Source organism: Chiloscyllium punctatum, chromosome 22 (assembly GCF_047496795.1).
Source record: "Chiloscyllium punctatum isolate Juve2018m chromosome 22, sChiPun1.3, whole genome shotgun sequence".
NCBI classification, from domain to species: Eukaryota; Metazoa; Chordata; class Chondrichthyes; order Orectolobiformes; family Hemiscylliidae; genus Chiloscyllium; species Chiloscyllium punctatum.
Genome location: NC_092760.1, coordinates 59375656 through 59393321, shown reverse-complemented (window position 1 = coordinate 59393321; position 17666 = coordinate 59375656). Strand labels below are relative to the sequence as shown.

Genomic DNA, 17666 nt, shown 5'->3' with positions numbered 1-17666 from the left:
AGTGAGTAGGTTTTTAAACTGGAATTTTGAACTAGAATCCAATCGCACTTTGATTAACCCTTAAAATGGGTATGCTAGACACAGGTCTTCTGCCATAAAATGTGGTCTTTTCCAAAAAAATTAACCTACTTTTCTAAATCAACCTGCTTAGAAATGTAATTACACAATGCTACAGCAGGTGGGACTTGAACCCAGGTTTCTTTGTTTAAGTGTAGGGACACTACCACCGCACAAGAGCTTTCAAACACACATTTTTCATAGCTCCATCCACTCCCAATGCAACTGTCCCTTGCCGTTAAAATTCTTTTATGATTTTAAAGTGGAGATTGAGTTACACACAGCTGCCTAATCCACTTCATCCCATCCTAACTACATCAAAAGATGATGCTTATTGCGCTCCAAACTAAATGCTCAGCAGCATGTTAAAGTGAATCAATGAAGATGTAAACTGTGTCATTTTATAATGGCTCCTTCACTTTTCTCCCTAACAATGACAATACAAATTTTCCCACCCATGTGCACAGGAGATTGAAGAGTAGATAGAAAGGAAGAAACTAAAACTGTTAAAATTAATCATTATATTTTGATGTTGTGATAATTTCTGATTTGCCAATTCCTTTGAACGAGGACATAATTGTATCTGATGTCTGGTGTTTTCATATAAAAGCTTTTTAAAATACAATATTACGCATGTTAGGAAGATGGCTGTGTTCTTGGAAGAGACTGAGCACATTGGATTCAAAAGCTGGGATGTATGCAGTGACTATCTCATTGTCACTGTTACCTCCTACTTTTGGGGCTGAGACAACAATATTCCCAATATCTTGGAGTATTTTGTTGTTTTCTTTTGGAGGGGGGGGGGTTCCAGTTAGTCTAGCGCTGTGGGAGGGGAGTGTTTGGAAAGCTGTTTCTCAATCCCTCCAGGATTGAGAGAGAAACATCCTAAGGTGAGTCTTTCACTGCCCCCAGTTTTGAATGTTCTTGCTCTTGCATGAATTATGCATCATTCCTTTTCTTTTTTTTTAACCCACTTTGCTACCAACTCATGTTAAGCAGTACTGAGATTACTTTGGGGGCTTTGTACTAACTGGCTTTGACACGCAGTTCCTTCAGTTCAAAGAGTAGAGATGGATTAACAGATCACAGAACTAATTCCTACTGGTCCTGATATTTGAACTCACCATAAGCTGTCACCCATCCGATTCCCACATCTTTGGCTTTTTTAATAGCTAGATCCATGCAAAAATTGCCTACCACAGGCCCTATCAGGTTATTGCCATTGACCAATGCTGTAGCCACTGTTGACTTGTCAATTAAAGGTTCTCCATCCTTGGCACAGATTCCAGTCTTCAGGTCTTTCAAATATATATCTGCAATACAGACAGACCGAGTGTGAGGATCATATCCCTAACTCCTACCCTGGCCGTTATACTAACACAACCCTTACCTTCACTCTGACATTACTCCAATCATAACCCAACCCATCTCTGACCTCAATACATCACACAAATTGATAGCGAGAATCATTTCACTGACCCTAACGCTGATCTCAGTGGAAAAAATAACACCAACCCTAAACCTTCCCAATGCTGACCCTGAGAAGCTTTAATAACTGATAATTTCTTTATTGGGAAGTTTAATAAATTGTATGTGTTGAGGTGTGGGTTCACTGCTGACACTAGAATTGGTACCATAAGCTGAGAGGTCCTGCTTTCTGTATAAATTGAGCGTGGGTGGGGGTTGAAGATCAGAAGTGTAATTCAAAACAGATCCCAACCTTCCACCTGCTCTTTCAGGAAAACACTGGCCAAGACACAGGAACAAGTTACCCCAATGTAAGAGTCCCTGCTATCACACAGATCGCTCATTATTCAGAACTCCCATTCTCATACATCATTCCTCCCATATTCTGTTATCCTAGTTCCCTCTTCTCTCAGGTCTCCATTCTGATCTCCCAGATTCTCCCATTATCATCTTATAAATCCTGATCCACCCGACATCCTCCTGCTGAGCTGACATCCCTAGGGCTGACTAGCCACCTCTTGTTCCTCTATTCAATAAAACTGCTTTATAGCAAAAAGTACTTTTCAAAAAAGTTTGATGTTTCTTTGGAAAGAGCTATTAAACTATTGACATAATAAAAGAGAGTTGTGGGGAGCTGGATTCAGTCCCACTGTTGTTTGACTGCAGATCCACACACCAAGCCTGTTGAGTCCATGGCTGTAATGCCCTCGATAATCTCCCTCTACCAAGACATCTGCCAATGCTGAGCCATGGCTGCTCTGGGCTCCCACTGCTTTCATGCAGCGTTCAATAAACTGATGCACATCCGAGCGACTCACCAAGTACCTGAAACACGTATTACAAATTCAACTTTGATATTGAAATTAAAGCATGAGCAGATTATGACATATTATCCACAAAAATGAACTGATTCAGCTCAGATACCCGGGGGCTGAGGGCAGAGACTGAGGGGCTGAGGAAATGGGGGAACTAAGTGAAAACTGAGAAACAGGGACAAAGGCTGATGGACAGAGATTGAAGGGCAGAGATTTAAGAATTCAGGCTCTGAGGAACAAAGACTAAGGGACTGAGACTGAGGGACAGGCACTGAAGAGCTGAACTGAGGACCTGAGGGGAATAATATGAGGGACAGACTTAGGGACTGGGACTAACAGAACAGATTTTAAGGGATTATGTGACTGAGGGCCAGGGCCTGAGAGAGTGAGGGAAGCAGACTGAGGGTCCAAGTGCATAGGCGTGCATTTGTATGTTGAGGGCCAACAAATAAGATTGCACATCCTTCATTAACACAACGTTCAAACAGAAGTAATTAATTCTTTTTTTAACTCTCGTGAATAGAATTTTTTAAAATATCTCGCAGGAAGTGGTACAGGTTGAGGGAAGAGGGTCTGGCGAGGTACAGGTTACTGGAGGACTGAGATATTTGGGGATCTCTCTCTCTCTCTCTCTACCTGGCCATCTCCCGCCCGGTCACCCTCGCCCGGGCTCCCGCCTTCGGGGTGAGCGGGCTTCAGGGTGTCGGGGCCCCGGGTCTGGTGACTGTGGGGATCCGCGGCCGAGTGTCCACAGCGCGGGAGCGCCGCCTCCAACAACCAGGTTACAGCAGAATATATACAATATACACATACAACATATATAAGATATATCACGTGCCCGATAAACACTATGTACATGATTTATAATATATTTTATGTACAAAATGTATACTGCATACACTATATATAAATGTGTGCAACATATATGTCTCTATTGATAATCCCCTGCTCCAAAGATGATTCTTACATATAGTTAGGTCAAAGTGAAATGTTGGCGGTGTGTTCACAGATTGCAACATTTACAATATACAAAATACACATGACATCTATAATATACGCTATATATACAATATATAACATAGGTATGTAACACATACATCATAAACTGTACATATATACATTCTCTACGATATATACAGTATACATTGTTTATAATTAAATAACATGTACACCATATATGTTCCATAATTTGCAGTTACATAAGCTACCGCCATATTAAAGAAGGTGTAGACTATAATACAACCAAACAGGAGTGAGACAGTTTTATGAATGGAATATTATGTTTGATAAATTTAGCTCTTGGACGGTGCAACAAAAATGGTAAACATACAAAATATGATTTAGAATTTGAGTGGGTCACTCGACTCCTTGAACTAGGTCTACAATAGATCATAGCTGATCTGAATACGCCACATTCTGTACCCCCATTACTTTTAACTGCCTTGCTTATTAAGAATTCATCCACTTCTGCCTTAAAAAAAACAGACTTGGCTTCCACTGCCCTTTGAGGAAGAGAATTCTAAAGAGTCATTGAGTCATACAGCATGGAAACAGACCCTTCGGCCACAGAAAAAGTTCTTTTCGTCTCTGTCTTAAGTGAGCGACACTTATTTGTAAAACACGACCCCCATTTCATATAATAATGTGAGCGTGGATAAGGAGGGAAATGGGAAAATGCATTAGATTATGATGCTCATTTAAGAAGTTGGTGCAGGCACGATGGGCCAAATGGCCTCCTTCTGCACTGTAACAATTCTGTGATCTTTGAAAAGGAGCCAGGAGGTGCAGTGTGTTTGGATTTCCAATTGGCATTTTGTGACACTTTAAAGTCCAGCAAATCAGAACACATGGTAATAAAGGCAAAGTGTTGGGGACATTGTTGGCCTTCAATATGAGGAGATTGGAGTATAAAAGTAAAGATGTTTTGATACAACTTTACAGAATGTAAAGGACTTCATACAGATTTGGTCTCTTAATTTAAGGAAGGATATACATACATTGAGTTTGAGTCCGAGGAGGTTCATGAGGTTGATTTCTGGGATGAACGGATTGGCTTATGAGGAATAGTTGAGTAAATTGTACCAATATTTGTTAGAGTTTAGAAGAATGAAAGATGCTGCATTTATTGTAGCAATGACACTGAAGCAATGGTGATATATTTCCAAATCAGGGTAGTGGGTGACTTAGAGGGGACTTTACAGGTGGTGGTGATCTCATATAGTAGCTATCTTCATCCTTCCAGGTGGTAGTGGGTCATGGGTTTGGAAGATCTTGCCTATTTCTACAGTGCACATTGGAGATAGTACACAGTGTTGTTACTGAGCATTGGAAGTTGGGGAGTGAATGTTTGTGGTGCCAGTCAAGTGGACTGCTCTGTTCTGCTTGATGTTAAGCTTCTTGTGTTTTGTTAGAGCTACATTCATCCAGGAAAGTGGGAGTTTTCATCACACTCCTGACTTATGTCTTCTGGCAGATGAATAGACTTTTGAAAATCATGAGGTGAGTTTCTTGTTGCAGGATTCCTAGCCTCTGATCTGCTGTTGTAGCCATAGAATTTAAATGGCTAGTCCAGTTATCTTTCTGATCAATGGTTAACCCCAGGATGTTGATGGTGGGGGATTCAGCAGTCGTAATACTGTTGAATGTCAAGGTGCAATGGTTAGATTCTCTCTTATGGATATGGTCATTGCCTGCCATTTATGTTGTGCAAATGTAAGCCATGAACAGGTCTTCCATTTCATGGAACATTTGCACTTGGACATGGCGCAAATGAATTCCAACACAGGTATGTGTTATATCTGACCTGTGCTAAGACAAGGGTCCTCACAGAAGGGATAAGTAGACTTTATAGAAGATCTTTAAACAGTGAAGAGTGCGAAAGGCTTGTGTTATCACAATGGTAGAACTGACCAGTTATAGATTAGAAAGAGAGGAAAATATCAAAGAGCAAAAAAGAATATAAATAGGGAACTGTACAACTGTACAAGGTGTTGGTGAGACCATATCAGAATAATGTGAGCAATTTTGGTCCCTTATTTAAGAAAAAGTACAATTTTATTGGAGGCAGTTCAGAAAAGATTTGCTAGATTATCCCCGGAATGGAGGGATTGTCTTATAAGAAAAGGCTAAACAGATTGGGATTCTACTTACTGGAGTTTAGAAGAGTGAGAGGCAATCTCATTGAAACTTGTAGAATTCTTAATGGGTTTGTCAGGGTAAATGCCTAGGATGTTTCCCCTCCCATGGGAGAGGAGAGGACCTGAGGGCATGGTGTTAGAACAAAGGGTGCATATTTAAGACTGAAATGAGGAGGAATTTCTTTTCCCAGAGGATTGTGACTCTTTGAAAATAGTTGCCACAGGAAACTGTGAGGGCAGAGTCCTTGTGTATATTTAAGTCTGAGATAGATAGATTCTTGCTTAGGGAAATTAAGGATTAAGGGGAAAAGGTAAGAAAATGGAGGTGAGGAATGTCAGATCAACCATGATCCTATTGAATGGTGGATCAGGCTGGTGCAGTTGAATGGCCTTCTCCAGTTCCTGCTTCTTATGATTTTATGGTCTTATGGAATTACAAACTGAAATGATAAATGTTTGAAGGGGGAAAAAAAAAGGAGGACTATTTAGGAAAGAACAGATGGGTCAGACTAATTGAATGGGTCAATCAAACAGCCAGCACAGACATAATGGACTGATGTTCTCCTTTGTACTGTATTATTCTTTGATTAAAATGATGATATAATAGTCATTACTGAGACCTGGATATGAGATGGATATGAATGGGTTTTTAATATTGAACTGTATCCAAATTAGATATTTTGCCTTGTTTATAAGGGGACTGTTTATTGCTATTGCCTATATGGACTTACAGAAGGTAGGCACACAACAGATTATTATCAAAAATGAAAGAGCATTAAATTGGAAGAGAGGTTATTAAAGTTTCCAGAATGTGTAATGGGATAGAGTGTGTAGAAAGGGTCAGGAATCTAACTTCAGGCACAGCAGATAAGGGGACAACTATGAGAAGAGGTTAGTCAACATAGGACTGAAGGTATTGCATGCAGTGTATGAAACAAGATAAATAAGCTTGTAGCACAGATTGGAATTCGTAGAAATGATGTTGTAGGTATCCCAGAGACACATCTGCAAGGGTATCAGGCCTAGGATCAAAATATCCAAGGATACACATCCTACTGAAAGGATAGATAGATGGGCAGAGGGGATGAGGTTGTCTTGTTAGTTAAAATTAAACTAAGTTAAAACAAGAAGTGATAAAAGTTGTAAACTTAGAATCTGTATGGGTAGAGTTGAGGAACCACATGGCATGAGAGTTATTTACTGGCCCAGTAACATTATCAGGGTGTGGAGCAGAAAATAAAGCAAGAAACAAAAAAAGTCTGTAAGAAAGGTACTGTTACAATTATCATGGAGGACTTAAATATGAAATGGACTGGGAAAACCAGGTTGGTAGCAGATCCCAAGAAAAGGAATTTGTAGAATGTCCACGAGACTTTTTTTTGGAGCTGTTTATAGTAGAACCCATTAAGTAATAGGTAATTCTGGATTTTTTGATATATAATGAAGCTGAATTGATTAGGATGCTTAAGGGGAAGGAACCTCTAGGGAACAGTGACCATAATATGATAGAATTCATACTTGCAGTTTGAGAGGGAGAGGCTGAAGTCAGATGTAATGGTATTACAATTGAATAAAGGTAACTACAAAGACTTGAGGGAGGACAGGATACTGTGCAGAAATTCACCAAAGATCCTTGGACAGTGCATTCCAATCCACAACTACTTCTGTCTAGAAGGACAATGGCAGCAATTATATGGGAACACCACCACTTGCAAATTTCCCTTCAATCACTCACCATCCTGACTCGCAACCATATTGCCATTCCTTCACTTCTGCTGCCGCAAAATCCTGAAATTCCTTTCCCAAGGGAACCTATCTATATCAGGTGGACTGCAGCGGTTCAGGATGGCAGCTCACCACCCTCTTTTCAAGGGCAACTAGGAATGAGCAATAAATGCTAGCCCAATGCCCACTTCCCATGATTGAATAAAAAAAAAGGTAAATCAGAGTATTTTCAAGATAGTTTGAACTCAGAAACGTGGAGAGATTTAAGTTTGAAATACTTACATCATTAAATGTTAGTCGACAACCGTCATGAACACAGCCTCTATTTCTAAGGTGCTGAACACAAAAACCAGGAAACTCCTTTTTGATCATGTAAAGTTGGCCAGATCCCATCTAATGAACTGTGTTCTGTCTGGGCACTGCACCTCAGGAAGGATGTACTGACATTTAAAGGCGTAAGTGCAGATTTCTCACGGGTTTAGAGACTAAAGGAGCCAGCTACATAGACTAGGCTGTTCTCCCTGAGCTGAGATGATTTGATATTTAACATTTTTAAAAGACTTAATGGGGTATATCAGAAAAAGTCACGGGGGAAAGGCAGAAGCAAGCATCTTCTTAAAATTAGAGGTACGTCAATCAGGAAGCACTATGTCCACACAAAGGATGGTGGACATCTGGAACACTGTCCCCTAATATAGGATATAGATGCTTCAGACAGGACAGGGAGGGAAGTAAAAGGGGAGGGGGCGGTGGAGTCGCATTGCTGATCAAGGACGATATCATGGCTGTGCTAAAGGAGTACACTATGGACATCTTGGGTAGTGAGGCATTATGGGTGGAGCTGAGAAATAAGAAGGGTGCAGTCACACTATTGGGGCTGTATTACAGGTCTCCCAACAGTGAGCGTGAGGTAGAAGAACAAATAGTTAAACAGATTGTGGAAAGATGTAGAGGCAATAGGGTAGTGGTGATGGGAGATTTTAATTTTCCCAATATTAACTGGGATACACTTAATGTCAGAGGTCTGGATTGGGTAGAATTTGTAAGAAGCATCCAGGAGAGTTTTCTAGAGCAATATGTCAATAGTCCGACGAGGGAAGAGGCCATATTGGACCTGGTACTGGGGAACGAGCCAGGACAGGTGGTAGAAGTTGCGATGGGGGATTTCTTTGGGAACAGTGACCACAATTTTGTAAGTTTTAGAATACTCGTAGATAAAGAAGAGAGTGGACCAGGAAGAGTACTAAACTGGTCCAAGGCCAATTATATGAAATTAGGCAGGAACTTAGAAATGTGGATTGGACACAGCTATTTGAAGGGAAGTCCACATTTGAGATGTGGGAGGCTTTCAAAGATAGGTTAAAGATAGTGCGGGATAGGCAAAGGATAGGAAGGGCAAGATTTGTGAACCGTGGATAACAGGAGAAATTTTACGACTAGCCAAGAGGAAAAGGGAAGCACACATAAATTCTAGGCAGCTGAGAACAGAACGGGCCCTGGAAGAATATCGGAAGAATAGGAAGTCTTAAACAAGGAATCAAGCAGGCTAAAAGGGGTCATGACATAGCTTTAGCGAGCAGAATTAAGGAGAATCCCAAAACATTTTATTCTTATATAAGAAGCAAGTGGGTAACTAGAGAAAGGATTGGTCCACTAAAGGATAACAAAGGAGTGTCGAACCTGAGAGAATGGGTGAGATTCTGAATGATTATTTTGCATCAGTGTTCACTGAGGAGAGGAACATGATGAATGTTGAGATTAGAGATAGAAGTTTGATTAGTCTGGATCATGTTGGCATAAGTAGGGAAGATGTGTTGGGTAGGCTAGAGCTTATTAAGGTGGACAAATCCCCAGGACTGGATGGGATCTATCCCAGGTTGATGAGGGAGGCGAGAGAGGAAATATCTTTGTGGCATCCTTAAATACAGGTGAGGTGCCAGAGGGCTGGAGCGTTGTCCCCCTGTACAAGAAGGGTAAAAGGGATATTCTGGGTAACTACAGACCAGTCAGTCTGACGTCAGTGGTGGGAAAGTTCCTGGAGAAGGTACTGAGGGATAGGATCTATTTATATTTCAAAAGAATGGGCTTATTAGTGATAGGCAACATGGTTTTGTGCGGGGGAGATTGTGCCTTACCAACTTAATAGAGTTCTTCGAGGAAGTGACCAAGTTGATAGATGAAGGAAGGGCTGTTGATGTTATATACACGGACTTTAGTAAGGCATTTGATAAGGTTCCCCATGGTAGACTAATGGAGAAAGTGAAGTCACATGGTGTACAGGGTGTTCTCGTGAGGTGGATAAAGAACTGGTTGAGCATCAGGAGACAGAGAGTAGTAGTTGAAGGGAGTTTCTCAAAATGGAGAAAGGTGACCAGTGGTGTTCCACAGGGGTCAGTGTTGGGACCACTGTTGTTTGTAATATACCTAAATTATCTGGAAGAGGGCACTGTTGGTATGATCAGCAAGTTTGCAGATGACATGAAGATTGGTGGAGTAGCAGAAAGCATAAGGACTGTCAGAGAATACAGGAAGATATAGATAGACTGGAGAGTTGGGCGGAAAAGTGGTAGATGGTTTTCAATCCAGACAAATGTGAGGTGATGCATTTAAGCAAGTCTAATTCTAGAGCGAATTATACAATGAATGGAAGAGCCTTGGGAAAAGTTGATGGGCAGAGAGATCTGGGAGTTCAGGTCCATTGTACCCTGAAGGTTACTGCACAGGTGGATAGAGTAGTCAAGAAGGCATATAGTATGGTTGCCTTCATTGGACAGGGTATTGAGTATAAGAGCTAGCAAGTCATGTTAAAATTGTACAAGGCATTGGTTTGGCAGCATTTAGAATACTGTGTACAGTTCTGGTTGCTACATTACCAAAAGGATGTGGATGCTTTGGAGAGGGTGCAGAGAAGGTTGACGAGGATGTTGCTTGGTATGGAAGGTGCTGGCTATGAAGAAAGGTTGAGTAGGTTAGGTTTATTTTCATTAGGAAAAAAGGAGATTGAGGGGGGGCCTGATTGAGGTTTACAAAATCATGAAGGGTATAGACAGGGTGGATAGAGACAAGCTTTTTTCCCAGGGTGAAGGATTCAATAATGAGAGATCACGCTTTCAAGGTAGGGGTGGAAAGTTTAAGGGGGATACACGTGGCAAGTGCTTCACACAGAGGGTAGTGGGCATTTGGAACACATTGCCAGCAGAGGTGGCAGAGGCAGGTACGGTAGATTCATTTAAGATGCGTCTGGATAAATGCATGAGTAGGTGGGGAGCAGAGGGATACAGATGCTTATGAATTGACCGATAGGTTTAGACAGTACATTTGGATTGGCTCAGGCTTGGAGAGCCTGTTCCTGGGCTGTAAATGTTCTTTGTTCTTTGTTAATACATGCTGAGGTTGGAAGTTAATTAAAAATTTCAAAATCAAAATGGATAGATCTTTGTTATGCAACAGCATTCACTGATATGGCGCAAGAACTGGGAGTGGTTTAATTGAATCGTGGGACAGGTTTGAGGATGAATATGTGAGACATCCTGACTTAAATATGTCAGAAAAGCAATAAATCAAAAAGGTTTTCTCTTGTTATATTCATACTATGGATTTGTTGTTGCTTATCAAATTTATATGGCATGCTCCAGTTAAATTGCCTCCAGCACTATTTCCCAAATGATGATTCAAAATTGACTTTAATAACATTTAGTATCTCACAGTTATCTTGCCCTTGCCCTCTCACTGTTTGAGTATCTTAATATTCAACTCTGTCTCATCCCACTCACACGCATTCCCTGCACAATTTGTTATTTCAGCCAGTCTTATCTGATCACCTTTGCCCTGGACAGGACTTCTGTACATGGGCAATTGTCAGAGTCTGATGGCCACAGTCACAATTTGAGCTGTTACTTATGTTCCACATTGACTCTCGTCACTCCTCAAGTAGCTGATTGTTATCCTGATATTCAGTGAAAGGTTGAGATCTATGACTTCACCACTTGTGCACCATTGAGCTGTGTGTCAAGTGTGTGGTGCGTTGTTAAGTAGGGACCCTGGGATATCAAATGAGTGTCTTTTTTTGAGGTCCTATATCAATGAGAGCACTTGGTTAGGTGGCAGTGGTTAGTTTTCTTTGAGGAGGATGTTTTCCCTGCTCCATAAACCCTATCTCATTGACAAACTTTTGGATTTTTTTGTTCACTCGCAGGATGTCAGCAAGTTTAACCTGTCGGTCACCATGCCTCAGGTGAAGTTACAGTACCTCAAAAAATAGACACTCATTTCATATTCCATGGTCCCTACTTAACAACATGCCGCACACTTGACACACCAGTCATCCCTCTGTATATGAGAATAGCCCAATGGTTCCCAGGGAGTATCATGACTTTCCCAAATTGTCGACCACAACTGGATATGGCAGGACAATGGATCCAATTTATTAGTTGTGGAATTGCTTTTCACTGTCTATCAATTGTTGCAAATGCTGTTTGGCAAGCACATAGTCCTGTGTTGTAGCTTCGCAAGGATGTCATCTCATTTTTAGGTTTGCATTGAATCAGTGCCAAAAAGAAGCCGCAGCAGTAACACCCACATGTCAAAACTAGGCTTACAGTAATCTCATTCTATTCAGTTAGCAACCTTCAAAAGAAGGCTTTCTGGGACAGCTTGGCCAGAGGAGTGGCTGGCACTAGAACACAAATCACCGACACTATAGCCAGATGTTTTCAGGGTGCATAGCTTTTATCGTGATGCTCAATGTGACGTTACCATGGCTCTAAGAGGTGTATTTTGTTTTGGGTTTTTTAATGAAGTAAGATTGAGAGAGAAGAATCATGCAGACGAAAGTGAGGACTGCAGATGCTGGAGATTAAAGTCGAGAGTGCGGTGCTGGAAAAGCACAGCAGGTCAGGAGGCATCCGAGGAGCAGGAGGGTCGATGTTTCAGGCAAAAGCCCTTCATCAAGCAGTTTGCTCAAAGCCAATAAAGTAAACAACTTGTAAGGCCTTGGGTTTTTTTTAAAGTTGGAACAATAGAAATAGCCTGAATGGGAGGGCTCAAGCTCCCACAGAACCAGGAGTTTTAGTTTTAGCTTTCTGCCATTGCTGGGGTCTTGAAGTTGGATGTGGAAGCTCTTATTCCTTTCTCTGTTACAGCTAAAAGCTGGGGTTCTCTTCCTGCTGCTAGAATTGCATGTGAAACAATCTGTTTTACTGAATTTGCTTCTATGAAGAAGGTGTTTCTATAGTGATACAGTTAATTACTAGTAATTAATATATGTATTATTCTGTGAAGCATTTTGATGGAGTTACAGTTATGCCAATTTTTAAAATTTCTCTGTATTTTGACTGTAGTGTAAAAATAAAATGTGTCTTGCTTAAAGTCAATTATTTTGATCAATCAAATTGCAACAAGAATGCAACACCCTAAACTTCGCTTCAAAATAAGAAAAAGGAAGGATGATGTGAAATTTGAAAGGATTCAGAAAAGATTTACAAGGATGTTGCCAGGGTTTGAATATTTGAGCTATAGGGAGAGACTGAATAGGCTGGGGCTGTTTTCCCTGGATCGTTGGAGGCTGAGTGGTGACCTTATAGAGGTTTGTAAAATCATGGATAGGGTAAATAGGCAAGGTCTTTTCCCTGGGATGGGGGAGTCCAGAACTAGAGCGCATAAGTTTAGGATGAGAGGGGCAAGATTTAAAAAGGACCTAAGGATTAACGTTTTCATACAGAGGATGGTGCGTGTATGGACTGAGCTGCCAGATGAAGTGGTAGATGCTGGTACAATTAAGACGCATCTGGCTGGGCACATAAATAGGAAGGATTTGGAGGGATATGGGCCAAGTGCCGGCAAATGGGACTAGATTTATTTGCGATATCTGATCAGTATGGATGAGTTGGACTGAAGGGTCTGTTTCCATGTTGTATATCTCTCTATGACTGAGCCAGCCTGTGTTCACAGAAGTGAAATCAGCTTTCCTCTGACCAGCCAACACACGCATGCACAAATGAGAGAAATGACTTTCAATATTGTGAGATTTTGTGATGGCAACTCCAGCCCTTTCTTCTGACAATAGATCATGGACCTGAAAATGTTAACTCTGTTCTTCTCTCCTCAGATGAGGCCTAACCTGATGAGTATTTCCAGCATTTATTATGTTTACTTTTTTGAAAGGGACCTAAGGAGCAACTTTTTCATGCAGAGGGTGTGTGTGTGTGTGTGTTTGTAATGAGCTGCCAGAGGAAGTAGTGGAGGCTGGTACAATTACAGCATTTAAAAGGCATGTGGATAGGTATATGAATAGGAAGGGTTGAGAGGGATAGTGGCCAAGTGCTGGAAAATAGGACTAGATTAGGTTTTGATATCTGGTCGGCATGGACGAGTTGAACCGAAGGGTCTGTTTCCATGCCGTACATCTCTATGACTCTATGACTGTCATGGTCCATGTCTGGTGCATGATCCCTGTCCTGTATCATGTGCAATTCTTATTTGATATATAGTCCTTGTAGGATGCATACTCTCTGGATGATGTATTTTCCTTGTCCTGTACTTTACATTGTATCTGTACAACTTATGTACCCAAATGATATACAGCCTCTGTTCTGTATTTGCAATGGTCCTTGTATAATGCACAGTGCCCAGCCTTTTTGTGGATGCTTGCATTCCCTGTGTAGTGCACTATTCATGCATTGTGCTCAGTTCCATTACAAGGTGTCCTGTACGATGAACAGGAGGTGTGGTCTGCTGCTTACTTTACAACTTAGTTTGTAAGTGGAGAAGCATGGTTGACATTTGTGGTGTTCTAGTTCTGAAAGTGGTGAAGAATTGAACTGGAAACCAGATGTTGGGATTAGAGGTCATGTACTGAAATTGATTGAGAACTGACTGGCAAGTAAAAAAATACAAAGAGTAGGAATTATTAGGTATTTTTCATAATGACTCGTGGGATTTGCAGGGATAAGTGCTTCACAATATACATTAATGATTTTGATGAGGAAACCATCCCAGGAATCCATCTGTGTCCAATTTGCAGATGACACAAAGCTGGTGGATAGGAGGGTATCATAGAATCCCTTCAGTAGGGGAAGGAGGCCATTCATCCCACTGAGTTGGCACTGACCCTCCAAACAACATCCCAAATGGACCCTTACCGTATCCCCGTAATCCCACATTTCCCATGGCGAATCCACCTACCTTACACATCCCTGAAACACTACAGACAATTTCAGCATGGCCAATCTGTCTAATCTGCACATTTTTAGAGTATGCACACATAGGGAGAATATGCAAATTCCACACAGTCAGTCACCCAAGGCTCTAACCAAACCAGGGTCACTGGCTGTGTGAGGCAGCAGTGCTAACCAGTGAGACACTGTGCTGTCCATGTATGTTGTGAGGACGATGCAGAGAGGCTTCAAAATGTATTGGCCATGTTAAGTAACTGTGCAAATGCATGGCAGAAGCAGTATAATGTAGAAAAATGTGAGATTATTACTTTTGTTGAATATTATCTGAATGGCAATAGATTGGGAAAGGGGGTGATGCAGTAAGACATGAGTGTCCTCCTGTACCAATGACTGAAAGTAAACATGCAGGTGCAGCAAGTGGTGAAGAATGCAAATAGTATGTTGGCCTTCATAGCCAAAAGATTTAAGTACAGGACCTTGTTAAGATGGAATATTGCAAACAGTTTTGGTCTCTTTATCTGATGGAGTACACAGGAGATTTACCACATGGATTCCTGGGATGGCAGTACTGATTTATGGGGAGAGGTTGGCTCGGTTGAAAATAAATTCACTAGCGTTTAGAAGAATGAGGGGGAGATCTCATAGAAAACTGTAAAAATTGAATAGCATTAGACTGCATACTTCTAGGAAGGGTGTTCTTGACCCTGGAGTTCAAAACCAGGGGTCACAGTCTTAACGATAAGGAGTAGGCCTTTTAGGACAGAGATGAGGAGAAATTTCTTCACCCAGATGGTGGTGAACCTGTGCAGTTCTCTGCCACAAGAAACTGTTGAGGCCAAACATTGAGGATTGTTAAGGATTTAGTCTTAGTTCTTAGGATTAAAGAGATCAGAAGGATAGGGGGAGAAAACAGGAACAGCATACTCAGTTGGATGATCAGTTATGATCATATTGAATGGCAGAGCAGGCTTGAAGGCCCAAACAGCCTTGTCCTTCACTTTCATTCAATGCTTCTATGTTTTATGTACTTTATAAACTTTAACTGACAGAGAATAACATCACATACATACAAACACGCAATCCTCTCCCGCAAAGTTTCACATTTTTTTTCTCTATGTATAGGAGTAAATGTGACTCTTCAATTAGTGCTCACCAGCTTCTTTTAAACTTTCCCATAGGACTGGGGGCATGCTCCATAATTTCTTTGAGCTGTTGCTGGTGACTTGACATCTGGAATCACTGAAATTTGTTGATATATCACTTTAAGGGAATATGAATAAAGTCAAGGAATCAGAATGTAAAGCAGCATGTGACCAGCAAGTACTTATCAGTGAGTGATATAAAGCTGTAGCTGTGAATTATTTTAAGTTGGTGAATCCATAGAAAGATCTGTCAATTGAACTATCAGTGTATTATGTCACAAAGCTAGTCCCTTTTTTTCTAAAAGGTGTTCCTTGGCTCAATGATACTCTGTCCTTGATTCTTTTTCAGGGAGGTAATAAACCAGGCCAGGCTCCAATCAGACTGGTTTGGTACTGAGATGAAAAGGATTTTGAGAGGCCTTTTGTTTATATGTAAACAGATGAGACTTCAGGCCAAAGTGGTTATGTTTTGGAAGTGACCTGTATAATGAAAGGGGAGCGGTCAGCTCTCTAGCTGAGCTGAGCAGTTCAGTCCAGAACTGGTTAGGACTTCAACAGTGAACTGTGTGGAAACTGTCTCTCCTTCTAACTTCAACCTGGAAGCATGTGTTCCATTTATACTGGTATTTAAAGGGAGTTTGCTTATTGGGACTGTTTTCTATATTCGGAACAGCATAATTAAGTCTAGTTTGGATAGACTGAGTTCTATAGGGGTTCTGTATATGGTTCTTTGTGTTTCATTATGTAATTTTGTGAATAACCTTTTGTCTGTTTTAAAATCTAGTAGTCAACCTAGCTAACTTACTCTGGGCAATTTTCACTGTACACTTACCGAAACAAGTTGCAAAGCTATGGTCTGGGCTGCCTGCTTAAAAATGTTTTGAGTGGTCTGGCCTAGTCCATAACAATTAGTTGGAGTCTTCAAATAAAGTCACCCTACTTAGAGTTTGCCAGTTCTGTGTGTGAGGTTGGTGAGTTTGCATAAAGGAGCTTTAAATGCAAATGTCTCTGTGTTGTTATTACACCCATGTTACTGTTTGCAAGGGAATTCAGGGTTTCAACCCAGCTGCATTGAAGAATGGTGTGTGACTTAAGAGGCAAACTTGCAGTTGATGGTTATCCCATATATCTGTGGTAGAGGTCATAAGTTTGGAGGGCACTGTCAAAGCAGCCTTGGTGAGATGCTGAAGTGCATTTTGTTTGTGGTACTTATTGCTGCCACTGTTCATCATTGGTTGCTGATCAAGTGGACTGCTTTGTACTGGATGGTGTTGAGCTTACTGAGTGCTGTCAGAGATTTACTCATTCAGGTAAACAGATAGAATTCCATCACACCCTGACTTATTGCTTGTAGATCGTGGACAGGTACGAGCGAGATAGGAAGCGAGTTACACACTGCAGATAATAATTGAGCAACCATGAGAAGCAGCCCAGTAAACTGGCGGTTTTCTTGCAGCAACCTTGTTGCACTTGTGCCCTGTAATGCATGTGTGTACTTCAATTGGTTTGGAGAGGTACCACGATGGTCATGAGGAACTAGCAAATGTCAGATGCCAATGTCTGTAGATTAAGGTGTTCACAGTTGACGGTCATGGATCATGCTCTGTGGTGATCCAAGTAATCTGCTCTTGGAGTCATCTGTGAGTAAGAGTGTATGGTCAGTGTACAGGAAACATTGCCAGAATGAGACAGAAGTAAATGTGAGTAACAGAGCACAACTATGGTTAAACACCACAAAGGGCACATTAAATAACAAGTGCAGTCAAGATAGATCATTGGATTTATCAGTTAACCCCAATGTTAATCACACTATGAGTTATCAAGTTTAATTTGATAGATCTGACATTAAAACTACTTCAAAGGCCACTCTATCATGGACTACCTCAATGATTGCTCATGTTCTTTTTCTGGACCTAGCTTCACCTAGATTCTAGAAACTGCACTCCAGCACTTACTCTCAGTCTCAGCTTCACTTCTAAGAAAGTTAGCTTGATCAAGCTGTTGGATGCAGATGTTCGCACATAAAGGGATGGTTGGAAAGTGGGAAGTCTTCAGAAATGAGATAACGAGAAAGTATATTCCTGTTAGGGTGAAAGGAAAGGCTGGTAGGTATAGGGAATACTGGGTGACTAGAGAAATTGAGGGTTT

The 17666-nt window shown here is 41.1% G+C and overlaps 1 protein-coding gene across 1 annotated transcript in view; it reads right to left on the bottom strand.

The window, feature by feature from the left end:
* The window catches only part of LOC140493889 (uncharacterized oxidoreductase YjmC-like), a 34916-nt gene extending 31766 nt beyond the window's left edge, over nt 1-3150 (bottom strand). Inside the window, exons 1-3 of the mRNA XM_072592884.1 lie at nt 2999-3150; nt 2201-2349; nt 1182-1370 (exon numbers count right to left, since the gene is read on the bottom strand). Of these exons, the coding sequence (XP_072448985.1) occupies nt 1182-1370; nt 2201-2349; nt 2999-3150 (490 nt within the window). The remainder of the gene's footprint in view (nt 1-1181; nt 1371-2200; nt 2350-2998) is intronic.
* Nucleotides 3151-17666: the final 14516 nt, after the last annotated feature.